The sequence below is a fragment of the Taudactylus pleione genome, unplaced genomic scaffold, assembly GCF_031769625.1.
Source record: "Taudactylus pleione unplaced genomic scaffold, aTauple2 ptg000016l, whole genome shotgun sequence".
Taxonomy (NCBI): domain Eukaryota; kingdom Metazoa; phylum Chordata; class Amphibia; order Anura; family Myobatrachidae; genus Taudactylus; species Taudactylus pleione.
The window spans coordinates 22,115,566-22,135,417 of NW_028284418.1; the positions used below are offsets into that span (position 1 = coordinate 22,115,566).

Here is a 19,852-nt window from a genome sequence, read left to right on the forward strand (position 1 = left end):
GTTGCCACACACCTTAATCGTAGTCTTTGAGTGTGTTTGATCTTTGGGTGGGGGGGGGTGCCTGAAACTTTTTTGGCATGGGGGAGCAAAATTTATAGTTACGCCACTGCTGTAAACTCAGAACCTATTACATAACCCCCACAGACTCCAAGCAGATTGCAAGTGTGCCTAGGTCTCCCCTTGTATAGCTTCCATTTAAAACTTATGTTTACTGCTGGGTCCTGAAACTGCTCACCATTACTGAATAACAGAACGCAATTCCCCGGCCTGTTGTGACGTACATTAGGCTACCAAAGAAATGTACAGAAAAATAAATCATTGCTATCTGAATATGAAGGTGTCCATGCTCTGGACTTATGTCAAGTATTTTGTTTAAGAAGGTACAAAGGCGGAGGGCTAACGGCAACATTTGGATGATGTCTTGTCTAGGCATGCATAACATCCCTTCTAGGACTTTTATTTGTCAGAGAGACATTGCTTCTTGTTGAATAATATTTGCCTCTAAGTATGCATCTCATAAACACATTTTTTATTTGGAAAAAGGTGACATATACAAATGCACATCAAACACCAGCCTGTGTTTAGCTTTCTGTAGAATGTGAACATTTTAATTTTGCACCTTAGTAACTTTGGACCTGATTCACTACCGATCACAACTGTGATTGCAATAGCGATTACGCATGCAGTTCCACTGCGATTGTATGCTAATCCATTGCGATGGCTATGATGTCACAGCATAACATAAGGACGCCCACTTTACCTTACACGCATCGTAAGTGTCAGACATTACTCAGAAATTGCTAACTTCATTGCACGCTATGAGGACTCAGGCTGTGTAAGGCATCGCAGTGGCTAATTTATGCACGCCCTTGCAACGGTGTTCAAACGCATTGGCACGCCTGTGTTTCACTGACCACTCCCTGTCACCTCCCACAAACGGTGCTTCCTGTCAATCACTCTGTGATGGGTCTGTGTAGTCACTGCGATCAAAGTGCGCCAACCACATGCGCAGTACGCAACAATCATCCGATTGTGTGCGTAATCGCAGTTGCGATCGGTAGTGAATCAGGCCCTTTGTTATGTGGAAAGTGCTAAATAAATTTACTATATACTGTGTATTTAGATAGCATAGAAAATCAATATACATATACTGTACTATGACTATTTCATTACATTTACTATTTTATTACATCAGACTCCTCCAGACGTTGCATAGAAAATTAACCTCCAGTTATGTTTTTATTTCTTTGATACTAGCTAGGATGCCCAGCGTTGCCTGTGTTGAAGACTGGACCCTGAAGTACAAGTGCAGCCTTTGCTTGTTTACATTGTCCTCATCTATAACCCTATTCCATTGATTCTGATAAAGACCCCACTGTTTGCTACCATGCATGCAAACAGTGGCCTAACTACTGTGGGGTGCAGCTTCTATGGTGACCAAGCTGCCTCTGTGGCCCACCGCTCCTCCTCCACACACAAGGTGGGCCGGTCCAGTCAGGGCCATCGAGGGGGGCCCGGGTGTCAGCAATGTTGATTTGGTTCTGACCCGCCTGCTGGTTACAGCTGGCGCACTGGCAGGCAGTCATATAGAGACAGCGCCACCAGTCGCAATGCAATCAGAGCTCATGGACTGGCAGCCAATCAGCAGTGGTGGCTCCTGAATGGCTGCTGGTCTGTAATCTCCAATTGGCTAGCGACCAGTGCCATATTCAAATGACGCCGGGGCTGTCTGTCCATGTCTGCCGGTGCACCAGTTCCACACCTGCTAGTTGCTGATGGCACACAGCAGGAGGCGATAGGCTGCTGGAGGGACACGGGAAGGGGAGTTGCTGGGGGGGACATAATGTGTAAGGGGCACTACTATTGTGTGGAATAATGTGCTCTATGGAGCACTACTACTATGTGGCATTATCTGTAAAGGGCATTACTGTGTGGTATAATGTGTAAGGGGCATTACAGTGTAATGTAAGGGGCATTATTGTGTGGCATAATAAGAGGCACTACTATTGCATGGCATAATGTGTATAAGGGGTACTACTGTGTGGCATAACCTGAATGGGGTCTGTGTGAGCAAATGTATGGAGTTTTTTTTACCTCTGGGGGGGCCTTTTAAATTCTTGTGACCCAGAAAGTTCTAGTTATGCCCAGGGGCTCGGGGGGGTACTTATTACCTGGGCCTGGGCTTGTTAGAGGAGCCCGGCAGGGGCCCATTTACGACACCGCCCCCCTCCTACCTGTCAGCAGCCTAGCTGCTATGTGCTCAGCTGCAATGGGAGACTGCTTGCTACTGCAGAGCAGCAGCAGTCTCCTTTGCCTGTGGGGGGAACAATCACACTGAATTTGTGCCAGGCTTAGGGGCTCTCAGCACCCTCCTCTCCTGGATTTGCAACGGGCTTAGGGGCTCACAGTGCTCCCCCCCCTCTCCTGTGTGCAGTGCCGCAAAAAAGAGTTTTTTTACTATGGGGGCATGGCCACGCCTTTCCCAGGGCCTGGGTTATCCAACTGGTTACACCCTTGCATACAAACACAGAGGCTCTGGATTTAATATGAACTTGAATGAGTCATCAAGTGTGTTCATACTATTAAAGGATACCTTTGTTGCATTCTCACGGGTTTTTGGCAGAATGCCAATTTCCACTGAAGCCAGCCCAGGAACCTTTGTAATTTAAGAGTGTTCCTATCATCAATTGTGTGACAGTGTGTGGCCCTGATGAAGTTCAAACCTAGGAAAAAACGTAATCCTGGTCAAACTATATCACCATGCCAAATTTGGTGGAGCTATTCTCTCATCTTGTTGTCTGCTGTTTGATAACATAAGACAGAAGAAATAGGGTGAGTTACCCCATCCGTATCTATTAGTCACACACCAAATATTCTATGCACGTCATATCGTTAAGGGGTTATTATATAAGACATTTGTATTCAGTGCTAACCACATTGCAACTGTGAGACTCCAATGCAGGACGTGGCATAACCTACTATAAAGTTCATATTAAAAGTTTACACGGTTGATGCGAAGCAATAAATGCTATCAAGGTGATAGAATAACAATATTATCGTTAATTAACCATCTTTGTAACAGTTTCATTTATGGATGCAAAGCAATGACTGTTGTTAAAGTATATGTCATTATCCAGCATTAACTGGTTTTGACAACTGTTTTCTGCAACTGTGAGAACCGATTATATAACGCGGCAAAAATTGTCAAATTTTTTTGTACTAAATCTTTCACATTAGTATTGTAAAACATAAACTGATGGTGGCTTGAAAATTTTGACTTGAACAAATAACTCAGTGACAACTGAGATTTGTGCTGGTGAAAACCTCATCATATCAGTTGGAATCTACAGGTAAAAACTGTCACATTGTGGATTCTAAGTAGAGACCCACGATAAATGTTGTTTATATTTCAGCCGTAAACAGAATTTAGATCATCAGCAATTTATGCTTGTACAGTATAAGTTTGCAAATACATACAATAGCACTATGAATCAATATTAATTATTTTGACCTTATCGTACAATCAAGGTAAAAAATACATGAGAATACCATCTTTTTGTGATGTGAAACTGGTTCATTCAACCTACAGTAGGGCCAATACTTGAGGGGGACCTAGAAAAATTATTTAAATGATTAAAACGGATACATTACAATTAGGAGACTAATACTAGAAAAATAAATCACCATGCTCTTTATAATTCCTTTTAAAAAAAACAGAACAATATGAGTGAATGGTTAGATTAAGCTATATACTCTCATATGTAAAGGTCATAAACTAGAGCCATTAGGACGACAATTATCGACGTACTGACTATAGGAGGACAACTCAGTAGAGAATAAATCAATACAGGACCAATTTTAACTCTATATAGACTCTAATTATTTTAGATACATCTCATTAAAAGTTACGTTCTAAATAAATTCACTATTTCTTAAGAGTGCCCCAAACCAAGAGTCTTCTTTTTTCTCTGTTATATATGATCGTACTACAAGTCTCAGCATGGTAGCACCCTTATATTTAAAATTAGGGTGTGCAGTCTAAGCCCTATCCCCCCCATCACCACCAGCACCTATAAGATACCTAAGGTAGTACCATGCCTAATTAAATGATTGTGTTCCCAAATTGCAGAGTAAAGATATTCTACTGTATTTGAAAAGAATTATGCTGTCTTATATTTCAATAGGACAGAAAATAAGCAGGATGAACAGGTTATTCCAGACGGTGTAGCCTTTGTCAATGAACCATGTTTTTTGGCTGTTTCCCCTTGTTCTCCAAAGTAACAATTACCATCAGCCAGTACTTGCAGTTGTGTGTACTATGAGGTGAGGTGATGGTGTTGGTGTTAGTGTTGGTGTTGGCTGTGGTACAGTATTTAAGGAAGAGATGGAACTGATTTGGCTGTTGCAACAATTACAATGGATACAGCAGCATAAATCTAAATTTGGTGGTATTGAAAGAAAAACTTTCACATTAAGGCACAACACTATGTGATATGTGTTATGTTTTGTGTATCATGTGCTGAGGTATATGGCTGATATGTTGTTGGCGTATTATCAAACTCGCCTAGTTTTGAAAAAGCATTTCAGGGAGATTGTGAAAGCATCACCTATGAGCACGGCAGTAAAGTGGACATGTACGGCTACATCTGAGAGGTGTCATAAAATTGCTTTACATCCAAATGTAAATGAGCCTCAAAACAGTTAGAATTATCTACTATTTATGAAACCACACTGAAGACATTGGGCGGGATGCAGCAACATGAGAAATGCTGTCAAACCCCGAAAATGTGGGTTTGACCACATTTCTTATATGCACCAAGCCCCAGAATGCGATGCAGTCCGGGGCTTGGACGCTGTTGGTAAATTCATTTTCTGATGGCGTTACCCTGTAGAAGCCTATGGGCTTCTATTCGGAGATTGCTGTGAGAGGGATCCAATCACATCCATCCCAGCACACCCTGCGGCGCGTGTTATTCACTGCATGCAAAGGGTGGCGGGATGCATCGCATCCCAAATGCGATGCATCGTACATCAATACATCCCGCCCAATGCCTATATGGCAGAGACGTCATGATGTATCTGCCATAGTGCAGAGGAGCAGCCGAGCGGACTGCAGCGGACGTAGGGCTTAGCTTAAGGTAAGTATGAGCTTTATTTTTTTTTTTTTTAGTGCAAGCGGCCTACTGGGGGCATTACTGGCGGTGGGCATTACTACAGGGGACATTACTCGGGGTGGAGCATTACACCTGGGGCATTACTCGGGGAGGTGGGGAGGCATTACTACTGGGGGCATTACTGGCGGGGGGGATTACTACTGGGGGCATTACTTGGGGGGAGGCATTATTACTGGGGAGGGGGCATTACTCGGAGGGGGAGGCATTACTACTGGGGGCATTAATCAGGGGGCTTTACTATTGGGGGCTCTACTAGAGAGGGAGCATTAGTATTGGGGGCACTAATAGAAGGGCATTACTACTGGGGGCATTTCTACAGAGGGCTCTACTAAAGGGGGAATGACTACTGGGGCATTACTATTGGGGCACAACTACATGGGTATTACTACTGGGGGATTTATACAGGGGGCATTACTACTAGGGCATTACTATTGGGCACACGCCCAATTACTACTGAGGGGCATTACTATTTGAGGCACAACTACATGGCTATTAATACTGCGGGCATTTATACAGAGGGCATTACTACAGGGGGCACTACTAATGGGAGTATTGCATAGGGGGCATAAGGGGCACTACTACTGGGTGCACTGCATACGGGGCTCTACCACTGTGGGCACTGACACTACTGGGGGCTCTGCATAAGGTCCCCATTGCGCATACCCCCAGTTTGTCACATTTAATAGGGGCCCCCACGTTTGTTGCCCAGGGGCCCCACAGACCTTAATCCGGCCCTGGCTCTATGCTATACTCTCTCTAAGTAAACCTAAGAATGAACTACTGCTGTTTAAATACTGCAAACATTCCTCCACCAGAAATCTCTGTTTAGGTTATCATAGGCCCATTTCACTGTCACACCCACACCAAAAGTCCTTTGATTAGGAATCTCTTTCTGCCCCTTCCATTCTAAAGGTGAGTACACATTAGACGATATGTCATCCAATCCGGCATATCGCCCACATCAGCAAATGTGTATCCACTACGGATGACCATGAATGCTCCTGCAGGTCGTTCATCGGGGCGTTCCAGCGACCTGCATGTAGGGCTGACAAAATAACCCAGCTGCCGACGCCTGGCAGGTTAATGGAGCTGGTGCCCGAAATATTGGGTGGTCGGGCACCAGATTGTGTAATGTGTACAGGCCACCCAATATGTCGACTCGTCGGGTGTCGCATCACTGGGTACACACATCGGTAAGTGTGTACAAAGCTTTATATTAAACACTTTTAAAGTCTAGTTGCTTTGACTTAAAAAATATTTTCTGCATCCACCATACTAACAATTGCTGTGCCGATCACTAAGATCTCTAAGTGTTCTTGGTACTTCCTACCATCTCTCTATCACTACTCCAAGTCATAATGGACTTACCTCTTTCCTAATGCCATGCTTAATTTTTGCATTTGTGCCTTCTGTGTCTATTCCCTATCCCCTATTAGATTGTAAGCTCTTGCAAGCAGAGCCCTCCCTTCATTTGTCTCTAGTCCCATTATTGTTATGTGACCAATATTCAGTACAGTACATCTGTAATAAAATATTACCAATATTTGTTTTATGTCCAAACTATGTAGCGCTATGGAACGTATTGCTTCTCTACAAGTGGAATATCATAATATGGCTCTATTTGATACCACTTAACCATTTCATAGTTGGTCTATGTTTTTAAGTAATGTTTTATAATTTTTCACCATAGGGAAAATATAAAACAATGTATCAAAATGCAAAAAGGATTGTGTTTAATATTTATTAATAAAGTACACCAACCTTGGGGCAGCACAGTTGGTGCAGTGGTTAGCATCACTGCATCACAGCACATGGGTTTGATTCCCACTATGGCCCTAACTGTGTGGAGCTTGTATACTCTCCCCGTGCTTGCCTGGGCCTGCTTCAGATACCCCAGCATCCTCTCACAATACAAATATATACTGGTAAGTTAATTTGCTCCCGACAACAACAAAAAAATTAACCCTAATGTGTACATGTGGTAGGGAATACAGAATATAAGCTCCACTTTCAGAGATAGGGACTGGTGTGAATGGCGAAATGTTCTCTGTAAAGCAATGTGCAATATGTAAATAACTGATTATAAATAATATTTTAGCCAATCACAGATGATCTGATGCTTTATACTTTCTTTATATCTACTAGCAATAAGCACATTTGGAAAACTGAAATCAGAAGACTGGGGCCAGTTTATGAATATCTGCGATGTCATTAACTCCACAGTTGAGGGGTGAGTACACAATATTCTTATAGGGCCGCTGCACCTAAATAGAATTTGATAATATAAATAGAAGGTTTTAAACGAACAGTTTGGTCTTTCAGTCCAGAAAATCCTGCCCTTTTCCAGTGGCTACAGAGGGTACAAGGTATTAAGACATGTACAGTAGATGGGTCCACTCCAAGCCCTATAAAACCCTGCTATTTTTACAAATCGTGTTCAGTAAATAAATCTGGTGGCAATTTTGTTGGAGATCAAATCATTTATATGAATCAGCTTTATCAAGCTTTATCTGTGTGGACTGTGGAGATGAAGCTTAAGCTAGGTGCACACTGGAGAGACGGGCACTGCTGAATGCCTGTCAACAGTGATTGTGCGTCCACACTGAACGACTTTAATGAACGATGTAACAATCAGCATTACATCATTCATTAACAATGCATTGGCCGCTAGCCATATCGCTGGTATGCAGTCGGGATGCCGACTGTCTAATCCTGGCAAGGGTCTAATGACAGGCGTCGACATCCCGATGCCTGTCATTTTACCTACGCCAGTAGCCTGACACCCGGCATCCCGATCGAAGGTAAGCCGGGCGCGGACAGCCACGGAGGGGAGGAGGGTTAGGTTAGGGGCTCCCGGGGGGGCACATAGGGTTAGGCAACCCCCCGGGAGGGTTAGGGTTAGGCTAGGGGAAGGTGGGGTAATGGCTAGGCACTCCCGGGGGGGGGGGGGTTAGGGTTAGGCACCCCTCCGGGAGACTTATGTTTAGGCAGCGGGGAAGGGGGGTTAGGTTTAGCCACTTAGAGGGGGGTTAGGGTTAGGCACTTGGGGGGGAGGTTAGGGTTAGGCACCCCTAATGGAGGGTTAGGGTAGGCAAAAAGGTTAGCGGTACTTACCTAATTAGCAGTCGGGATCTTCACCCCTGCCAGGCTTCCGCTGTCGGGATTTGAACCGCCGGCCATGCGGTAAATCATACTGATTCCATATCGTTAGGTTTGATGTGCAGCACATTACACCTGGGGACCGTCGCTAGCGACTGCCGGAGTGCGCAATCGCTAGTGCACACTCAGCGATGCAGGCGATATGTCATTAGAAACGGCATATTGTCCCAACATCACTCCAGTGTGTACCTAGCTTTAGGGTGTGTTTTCAGGTTTATAGTGGGTGATGGAATTGTGATTACTCACCTGCAATGTAGAAGCTCTCTACATGAATAATCCACATGATTTGGAGATAAAGGCAGTAGAGTATAATTTAATGCAAGATTCACAATTATCTAAAACATCAAGTGATTTCTTCTTGTCGTCTATAGGTTTCATTTTGCACTACAATTATTTTTCATTTGACGCACATTACTGACACACGAGACTGCTATGGGAACTAGGTTCACCCCGAGGTTCCCCAACCTATATATGTGGCGGCTTCAAGAGCGGTACATATGGGGTGACAGATTTGGGTTGAGCCTGGTTCTCTACGGTAGAGGCATAAATTATTATTTTTTTATTTGGTGAGGGGATGACATATCCATTGTACAATTTATAGGTCACTTGAATTCTAATAAGTTTGGTTTAAAGTTCACGAGCACTTATAAAATAAGTTATTGAAATATCACCTAAAAGAATAAACTATGTACTTCAATGTATACAAAAGATGTTGATTGTTATAAATATTTGAACTACAAAAGCTGTCACCATAGAAACTGGAAAAATAAATATTCCAAAAGGTTAGTTCCTCCGTTTACTAAGAACAGGGATAATGCATTATTAGAGATAAAGAGGTCCTTAGCATTCATCGCACAATACAATTCATCAGCTTCTAAAATAGAAAAGAACATAGAGAAGAACTCTTCCTTACTTAACTTAGACAGATTGCTAGCTCCAGAACTGGAAGGGAAGTAAAGCTGTTTATAAAATGTACCAACCTTAAAACTAGGACCAAGTGTTTTTAAAAAAATCATATATCCTGGGTGAGGATGGGAGATTATCATGGTTGACACCAAAACCAAAAGTTTTTTTTAAGTGCGGCAAAGAAAATATTTAACATGTGAACCTGCGGAACATAGAAGTAACTCCGTAGTATTGTCTTTTGACAGTAGTACACATGAGATAGATTTCTTTTTGAATTGCCAATCATCTTATGTGATATACAGTATGGTTGTGGTTTACAATATGTGGGCCGCACCACACGTACTTTAAATGCCCGGTTTTTGGAACATGGACGTGGTATAAATAAAAAATTAAAAAAACACACAGTCTGCCAAGACCATACTAGCCGACTTTACAGAACTCATCTCTGGGAGGAGATTCTGCAAACAGTAGACGTCATTAGGCTCCGCCCTACCACAGGAAAAGACCGTGATTTGCGGGTCTGCGAGGAGGGGCCGCCCTCTCCCGACGGACCAGTGAATTCCTAGTAAAATCTCCCTATCCTGTTGACTTCTCTAGGAAGTGAGCAGGATGCGGGAGATCTGCCTACACTTCTGGGGGTGCGGGGGCTACCCCAAAACTTGGGAGCCTTTCGCGACTTCCAGGAGTGTAGGCAAGTATGACCAAGACACATCTCCACATGTGAGAAAGGAGACGTGAAAGAACTTAAAGTAAAAGCAATAGAACAAATTAAACCCACTGGAAGAGGAGGTGACAAATTATGTTTATAATGCAAAAAAGAGGCTTATTGAATTTTTACACTGGGTACCTTGGTGTCACATGGACTTAACGACACAATAGAGTAAAATAATATCTAGTAGTATCGGTCTTAGCCACTTGAAAGCCTGTTCATTGTTTAGAAAGTAGGCAAGTTTGTGAGTACAGTGGGTCTGACACTTCAGGTCCCTGGAGGTCAGAGCCGTCAAATTCACAAATGCAGACTTGTGCCTCTACCTATTGATATCATCACGTATTATATCACTGGCTCCTTGCAACTTTACATAGGACACTTGGGGTCACCACAAGAGCAATATGAGACATTTAGGGTGATTCAATTCAGCGCAATGCTGAATAGCCCCGGGAGGGAGCTCCCAGGGCTATTCAATTCATGGCACTGTTTGGTTGAATTTGAGGATTTCTTCTCGAATCCCCCTGGAGATGCAAGGAGAAATCCGACAAAGGTGCTGGCCATGCGGCAGTTTTACTGCTTAGCGTGGCAATGACAGCCTCGCAGCCGGCACTTTAGTCGGAGAATGCTGGTTCTTGCAAATAAACACCAAGGTTAAGTCGCGAGAACTGGCATTCACTGACTTAACCACTTGGCGACTAATGGATGTATTGAATTTGCTGCGATCTGCATCCACGGAAAAGTATCGTGGATGACGTCATTTCCCCGTATTCAATTCCAGAGACTTTTCGCCTGTGCGGAAAGTCAATGCATTAGAATAGTTGATAAAGATTCGCCTATGAATAGCAGTCAAAAAAAAGTGCAGGTTTTGGGGATAGTCCCCCAAAAGTAATCTGTGTCAAAAAAAGTTTTAAAAAGTATTTAGATCACCCCCAAAAAGTACTTTTGTTTTGGGGGCGAAAATGTTCAAAGTTGGGGGACAAACTTAAAAACTAGCGAAGTAGACTCTAGGGGGGTCTCCAAGTATGAGCCAGGTGTTTTAAAGTTTGCAGGTGCTTGCGGCAGGTGGATTTTTTATGATTTTTAAAACTTCACTTTAGCTCTTAAAAATATGCTAGCACCCATTTTCATGTACCCCAATTTTGCTGGGACTACTTATTTTGAACAAAAAAACCTTGCAAATGCTATTCTTCTACTCTTCTGCAAAGACGCAAAATAGAAGCTATTGAGAGCATATAAGTACCCAAAATATCTTCAGCAGGGCAATTCTGGGATATCTATAGTGATCCCCAATGTCAGACCATCTTTTGGGTGGTCTCAGGCTCATTTCCCCAAATCTGACAGTACTTTTCGCATATTACAGTTTCGCTGGCTCCCGGCGAAAAGTATGGGACTTTTCGCCTGGAATTGAATATGGCCCTAAGCACGGTGAATTCACATATATGTCATTTAAGATCTGAAACATTGGACTACGGGGGTCTCCTGATTCTTTCATTGTATTGAGATCAGGGTTGCCTACCCTCCGGATTTTAGTGGGAGTCTCCCGATTTCTAACTCACCCTCCCGCTCCCCTGCAGTTCCTCCCGCTACTCCCGGTTTCCCACTGCCCCCACTAAAAATGCGGACTGCGCATGTGCGAGTCCAGAGCTGTAAGGGAGCATGGCCTGCACGGGAGATGTAACGACGCATGACGTATTGGTACTTGTCTTTAAGGCTTGCCACCGGGGGTTATGGGTAGCGGTAGCTGCCTACCACTGCACAGTGTTTGCCTGTTTGGGTCAGTGTGACTGGCGGACGGGATCAGCGGGTACACAGCGGGTGCAGCATCAGATCAGCGGGGTACGCGGCGGACGAGGTGTCAGTGGTGGCCTTTTCACCACCACGCACGGCGGCCCTGTGTTAACTTGCAGGGCCGTAGCTAGGGTATTGCGGCCGGTGCCATCGCACAGGGCACCACAGGTCAGGGGCGCTGTTTGGGTCTGTCAAATTTCTGTTTATTATCATTCTTGCTTGTAGCTTCCTCTTATTTCATCCCCAGCATCTCCTGGCCTCTCCTATCTCTTCCCTGGCCCTTCCCCATGGGTGCATTATGTCCCTTTGAAAAATGAGGGGGCGCCAATGCTCTTTCTGGCACAGGGCACCAAAAAGTCTAGTTACGGCTCTGTTAACATGTACAGTAAGTGTGAATTCTAACTAAAACTGTTAAAGGGGTATTTTTAGACCTAGTGTTTTTTTTTTTATTCAATCTTTCTAAAACAGTTTGTAGTTGCTCTCCAAGTCCTGCTGACAGGATAATATCCTACGAGCACTGATGCTGGCTACCTCATTTGTTTCCTATAAACACAAGTTTTATAGTTGTGTTATGTACTCATTATTATAAGAAAAGCAAATATAATGTTTTAGAATATGGCATACAAAGGAGAACAATGCTAAAAGGAGGAAAAAACAAACTTTCTCCTCTTTTATTGAACTTCCATCTATGAGACATTTCTCAAATGGGAGCTGTCACAATATTATGTTATTATATTAGGCTACTTAAAGAAGGCTTGCCTAGTGGGAGTCTCCCTATTTGTAACTCACCCTCCCGCTCCCCCGCAAATCCTACCGCTAGTCCCAGTTCCCCACGGATTATGAATTCTAAAACTAGCAGTAGTGGAAACTGCGTCATTAATGTGTTTGTGTATTAGCTGACACTTGTTGGATGGCAGGAGCACAGTATACAGGGCCTGATTCAGAGCCGCTCGTAAGCGGACGCTCGTTCGCCCTGACCGATGTTCACACAACTGCGCATGCGTATGGGTCGTAATGCGCATGCACAGTCATTGCGGTCGGAAGCCGTGCGCTCGGAAAACAGCGAGGGGCTGCTAATTTGATTGACAGAGTGTACCGTTTTTGGGTGGTAACAGGGGAAGGTGCTTGAAAACGGGGGAGTGGAGATCCGAACGCAGGCGTGCCAAACAGTCAAAAGGGCGTTTAATGGGAGTGCACAATTAGTAAAGGAGCGTCATCGACCACGTCACTTGGTTGTCTTTTAGCCTGAACTGCTCGCAGTTATTGCGGTAGAAAAACCTACCACAACCACTGCGAGCAGTTCTGATGCCTTTCTATGTTCCCGATTAATCTAATAAATACCGGAGATGACGTGTGTTTCGAACGGCAAAGGGGCATCTTTACAAAATAGCGAGCGCATTTTTCGTTCGCTCGCTCAGACATAGAGGCATCAACAAACCGCAAAGAGTAAGCGCTCAATTTAAATAGCCGGCCCCTTTTTTGGAACGACCGTCCGCAAATAGCGTCCGGCTCTGAATCAGGCCACATTGTGTTGCTCTGTGGTTAGCAGTGTGTGTGTGTCATATATATCTACTGTACCCTCCTGCTTCTGGAACTATTAGCATATTTTCGAAAGCTGCATTCCATGTGAAATCGCAGCTGCGATCGTATTACGGCCCATCTCTGAATCAGGCCCATTATTCAGTGAGGATTCAGCTGTTATTCCTATAACATGTCTTGCATCCATCATTAATAACATAACAACAAAAAGCACAATATATGTAAAGCAGTAGTATACTTATTCCAGAAGACAGAATATTTATTTTGCAGAGCCCCTGAGTGACATTAGACACACCCACAGATGGAGCTGGACACGCCCTTTAAGCAAAACATGACACACCTCCTCAGCAGCGTGCCGCCCGAAGCGCTGCACAGTTTGTTGCCACCTGCAATCTCTCTGAAACTAGTTTTCAAAAGTAGGCAAGTATGATTGAGATCTGGGAAATTTGGAGGTCAAGTCAACACCTTAACCTCTATGTCATGTTCCTCAAACCATTCCTGAATAAGTTATGCAGCGTGACAGGGCGCTCTATGCTGCTGAAAGAGGCCATTGCCATCAGGAAATATTGTTGCTATGAAGGGGTGTACTTGGGCTGCAACAATGTTTAGGTAGGTGGTACGTGTCAAAGTAACATCCACATGAATGCCAGAATCTAAGGCTTCCCAGCAGAACTTTGCCCAGAGCATCACACTACCTTTGCTGGCTTTCCTTCTTCCTATAGTGCATCCTGGTGCCATTGCTACCTCAGGTAAACAATGCACATGCACATGGCCATCCTCAGGATGTACATGAAACTGTGATTCATCAGACCATTGTTCCATGGTCCAGTTCTGAGGCTCACATGCACATTGCTTTTGGTGCTGGACAGGGGTCAAATATGGGCACTTAGGGCCGGATTCAGAGGTTGAAGCTAATCCAATTCGCACGCAGACTGAGCGATTGTTTGACTTTGTGCATGTAAATGCTTGCATTGCTCATGCGCGTAGGCAGCTGTGCGTTCCTGCAGTGATTGCTGTGCGAGTCCGCAGACCACGGAGGCCCATAGCAGATTGATTGACAGGTAGTGACCATTTGGGGGTGTTGACTGGGGGTGGGGAAACGCAGGTGTGCCTGGGCATTTGAACACGGTTTCATGGGCGTGCATAAATTAGCCAGTGCAAGTGCATACACAGCCTTGCATGGCAGAAGAGCTCCCTAGGCTGTGGCAGGTCAGACCTGCGCAATGGTAAAATGGCCGCCGATGTCATTCGATGTTTCCGATATTTATGTGTGTTTGCGATCGCGCATGCAAGTATGAAGGCAGCAGTGGGCGTCTTTATGCTCGGGTGATCTTTGCTAACATTAGCATATATACACAGCTGCGAGCGTGGGAATGTGCAGCTGCATATGCATTACCGTCCACCTCTGAATCAGACCCTTAGACTGGTCTGTAACTACACTATGCAGCAAGCTGTGATGCTCTTTGTGTTCTGACACTTCTCTATCATATATATCATATAGTAGGTCTTCTATGGAATGGGACCATATGGGCTAGTCTTCGCTCCCTACATGCATCAATGATCCTTGGGTGCTGATTCATCATTTGTCCATCCTTGAACCACTTTTGGTAGTTACTAATAACTGCATGCTGGGAACACCCCACAAGACCCACCTTTTTGGAGATATTCTGACCCAGTCATGTACCCATCACAATTTGGGGCAGGGTACACCAATGTCAGAAATGCAGTCAAACCCCCAAAAATGCCATTCACGGGTGTTTGACCACATTTTTCACATGCACCAGCCCTGGAATGTGATACATTCCGGGGCTTGGATGCAGTGGGCAATACCATCTTCAAATGGTGTTGCCCAATAGAAGCCTATGAGCTCCTATTCATAGCTCCCCCAATCGGATCCCTCCCAGCGAACCCGCGGCTTGCGCAGAAGGATGCCAGTGGGAATTCTGTGTCATAGACCTGGAAGTCACTCTCATGCAAAGAACAGCTCTTACCGAGAGAGCTGTTTGTTGTGTTTTTCCTCATCCATACCGGCGTAATTATTGCCGGCATGCATGCAATGAGTGTCGGGATGTATCGAATGCATTTTGCAAGGTGTCATGCGTCGTATCCATTAACTTTAAGAACTGAGGGGTCTATGTACTAAGCAGTGATAAGAGACAGAGTGAAAAGTGATAAGTCAGTGATAAGGTGCCAGCCAATCAGCTCCCAACTGCCATCTCACAGGCTGTGTTTGAAAAATGACAGTTGGGAGCTGACTGGCTGGCACCTTATCACAGACTTATCACTTTTCACTCTGTCTCTTATCACTGCTTAGTACATAGACCCCTGAGTGTTCATTTGCTGCCTAATATATCCCACCTCTCAACAGGTGCCAGTCAATGTTATTCAATTAAATCAATGTTATTCACTTCACCTGTCAGTGGTTTTTATGTTATGGCTGATTGGTGTGTGTGTGTATATACTGTATATAACCACCCAAAGCAGATGGAGATGATTCAGGGTGAAGCAGATACAGAATAGGAGTTCAAATTAGTTCAGAGTAGCCTGTTTTTTTAACTATTTTTTATGAATAAACTTTTTACTGGATAACAGTGTCAGTGAATAAAACAGTTGAGTTATGAAGTAATTTGGACATTTCTTGAAATTTTTCTGTCAGAAATGTGTATTTGTCAGTGAGGCAGTCATGTGCTGCTTTTCTGTGAGCAGTGGGCCTGATTCAGAACAGATCGCAACTGCGGTCGCAGCTATATAATCTCACGCAATTAATCTGAGAAAATATGCTAATGTCTGTCACCGCTCAGCCAGCATAGAGACGCCCACTACTGTCTACTCACATCCGTATTACCTCGCAGTCCTGTGTATACATCGTTAACATCGGAGACCATCGGCCCCTCATGTATACTAAAAGCAGGCCTGACCTGTCTCAGAATTTGCAAGTCTTGTCACATGCAGTGAGTACTCAAGCTGCATAGGCAATTGCAGTGGCTAATTTATGCACACCCATGCAACGGCGTTAAACAGACAGGCACCTCTGCATTTCTGCAACCACTCCCCCCGTTACCAGCCCCAGACACTCATAGCTTGTCACTCAATCTGCGATGAATTCTACAGTGCATCCGTAATCAAAGTGTGATCGCAGTGAATGCGCAGTGCGGTGCATATGTATGCGCAGTACGCAACAATCGCCCAATCTGCGTACGCAGTTGCAATTACGATCCATGCTGAATCAGACCCAGCGTCACTGTGAGAGATGTTATTGTTTACACTTGAGGAGTGGTACAGCTGTGGCTTTGTGATGAGGTTCAGATAACAATAGGAAGTAGATCAGGCGTGAGGTGTGCGGTCATTGGGAAATAATGGACAGTCATGAGATCTAGTGTGTCTAATCATATTGGTTTTATCTCTTATCTCTTGCAATATACACCATTGTAATATATATATATATATATATATATATACAAAAAATTTAGTTCTAAATGGTTTCTTATTACGCATTTGGAGCGGAAGCTGGCATCAGTCACTAGGTTGTATATACATTTGTTTATACGATAATAAAAATTTTATGAAAGTGCAAACCATGCCGACGTACATTATCTTTCTCTTTACATACATGCATGTGTCTGATTGCCTACCTGGAACTGGCCTACTTTTGCATAAATGTAGTCTGAATGCAAATCTACATGGTGGAAAGAATGAAAATGTTACTCGATCACTAAACTCCGTCCTTTAATTTCAGCTTTCACCGTTTCATTCTGCTAAAATACTGCTACTTAGCTTCATTAATGTTTTGAATTATGCATGAGAATGAGAATATGGGTGCATCTGACTGTTTTTATTATGTGTCACTTATGTGTGTTTTACATTATATTACATCAAAACTTAGATGAGTCTATAGAGTATTATTTATGTTTTGAATTAATCATGAGAGCGAGGGATATCAAAACCAGAACTGTTTTTATTATGTGTAACTTATGTGAGTCATTATGACATTGGTCTAAATGTGCTTTCCTGTAAAGTGCACTGTAAAGGTGCAAAATTCATCTCAGTGAAACTGTAAGCTGACTGCTGATTACTGGCACCACTGAAGTACCTATAAATTTTAGTTAATATACCTGCAGATCTGTACGCTACTTAAGCTGCATCTTTTTCAGATACAATAAATTCCTGAATTTTTTTGTGTAAATTGCATCCGACTCAGCATCAAGTCAAAGATGCAGAGACCTTAGTTAAACAAATTTGCATATGAACCATTACTTCACAGTGCTCCTGCTAATGGAGGTCCTACCTGCAAACAACAGTGTCTTTACTGGGGGCCTGATTCAGAGCCGGACGCTATATGCGGATGGTCGTTCAAAAAAAGGGGCCGGCTGTTTAAATTGTTCGCTCGCTCACTGCAGTTTGTTGATGCCTCTATGTCTGACCGAGCGAACGAAAAATGCGCTCGCTATTTTGTAAAGACGCCACTTTGCCGTTCGCATCACACGTCATCTCCGGCATTTATTTGATTAATCGGGTACATCGAAAGGCATCTGAACTGCTCGCAGTGCTTGTGGTAGGTTTTTCCTACCGCAATCACTGCGAGCAGTTCAGGCTAAAAGACAACCAAGTGACGTGGTCGATGACGCTCCTTTACTAATTATGCACTCCCATTAAACGCCCTTTTTACCGTTAGGCACGCCTGCGTTCGGATCTCCACTCCCCCGTTTTCAAGCACCTTCCCCTGTTACCGTCCACATACGGTACATTCTGTCAATCAAATTAGCAGCCCCTCGCTGTTTTGCGAGCGCTGGATTTCCGACCGCAATGACTGGTTTGCACATGCGCATTACGACCCATACGCATGTGCAGTTGTGTGAACATCGCTCAGAGCGAACGAGCGGCCGCTTACGAGCGGCTCTAAATCAGGCCCTAAGTCACAAATTCATTAATTGTGTAATTTGAGAGCTAATTTACCAGGAGACAATACAAGACCATCCAAAATAGCACTAGAAACATGGGCGTTTTAAGAGAGGAGGGGGGGCCCGTCTGAAGCCTCCGTGTGGGCTACCTCTTCTCTGTCAGTACACTTAGCGCCGTAGATTCTGGCTTCTTGCACATGTACATTTTCTCCGGGAAAATGGTGCCCACGCTTACTTTCCTGGGGACATCTTATCTGGGCATGCGCAGGTCACTGGGAAAATGCCCACCGGTATTTTCCCAGTGATTTTTTGCTGCTCTGCAGTGCCAGTCCAACGCACACCTTGCACCCATTATAAAGACGTCAATAACTAGAAGTACCAGCACTCCCTGCCAACTACTGATCCTATACATGCCTCATAGACAGTGATATACAAAATGGAAGTTGCTCAATCAATTTATATGTAATAGCAGATATTAGAAAGTCATACTTTCCAACTTTTGTTAGGTGGACGTTGGGACAAGTGTGTTCACCGGAGAAGCGAGCTCTAAATTAGGGGGCATTGTTTAGCGGCAAGTGGGCATGGCCTCACGTGAACTGTCTTACCCGCAGAGCCGACCCTAGGCATATGCAACCTAGGCGGCAATGACCTCCTTTTCTCGCAACAGAGGCATGTCACCACTGTTGGGGGGGAGGGAAGAGGCCAGGATCTCAGTCGGCTGACGGAGATTTCCTGGCCTCTTACTCTAATCTGCGGTGGCTGGTTGCGGGACCCCATGGGTCACGCAGCCGGCCGATGGTACGCAGAGTATCCGATACTGCGTTGGACAACACGGATATGTAATGCAGCAGGAGGCATGATTCCTCCTGCTGCATTACCATAATTGCAAGGATCACAGTAGTAAAGCTGCCTACGTGCATACGTCATATCTATAGCCTGCGTGCAGCTTTGCAATTGCAGTCCTTGTTGAATCAGGCCCTAAGTCCTTTAGGGGTATATTTACTAAAGTGCAGGTTTTTAGAAGTGGAGATGTTGCTCATAGCAACCAATTTAGATTCTAATTAACATTTATCTTGCACCTTCTAAAAGATAATAGCTAGAATCTGATCTCCACTTCTAAAAACCCGCCCTTTAGTAAATATACCCCTTAGAGGCCCTAAGCACTTAAAAAAATGTTGGTGCCCCATATATATTTTGCTCTCCAAAAAAACCCAAAGGAAATGTATCGCCAAGGCCTTTAAAAGCCTCTATATTTGGAGAAAAACCCTCCATCTGGCAACACTATACTGAGCACCGCTGCACACTCAGTGGATGACTGAACGAGACAACCGACATGACCAAGACAAGAATGATCGTGTGAGCCTCAGTGAACCGTGTGGCAGTTTGCCAGGTTACCAGATTCTAATTTCGTTTTGTTCCCAAGAATATCATTAACCTCTATTATTCCTATTTTATCATTATTTTATTATTGTATATAGCCCCTTTTTGCGGAACCTGGTTCAGCTGCACCATTTGCAATTTTGCACCATATGGTCCATGGTTAATCCTGCAAAGGAAAAATTTTAGGGCACTCCCCTCCCCCTTCCCTTGATGCCCTAAGCATGTGCTTATTTTGGTCAATGATTTATCCGGCCCTGCATACCTTATGTGCACCAAGGGGTTGCTTCTGAGTCACATGC

The 19,852-nt window shown here is 44.2% G+C and overlaps 1 protein-coding gene across 1 annotated transcript in view; it reads left to right on the plus strand.

Annotated features, from left to right (window-relative positions):
* The window catches only part of TOM1L1 (target of myb1 like 1 membrane trafficking protein), a 202,183-nt gene that overhangs the window by 37,265 nt on the left and 145,066 nt on the right, over positions 1-19,852 (plus strand). Inside the window, exon 2 of the mRNA XM_088473337.1 lies at positions 7,320-7,404. Coding sequence (XP_088329463.1) covers positions 7,320-7,404 — 85 coding nt within the window. The remainder of the gene's footprint in view (positions 1-7,319; positions 7,405-19,852) is intronic.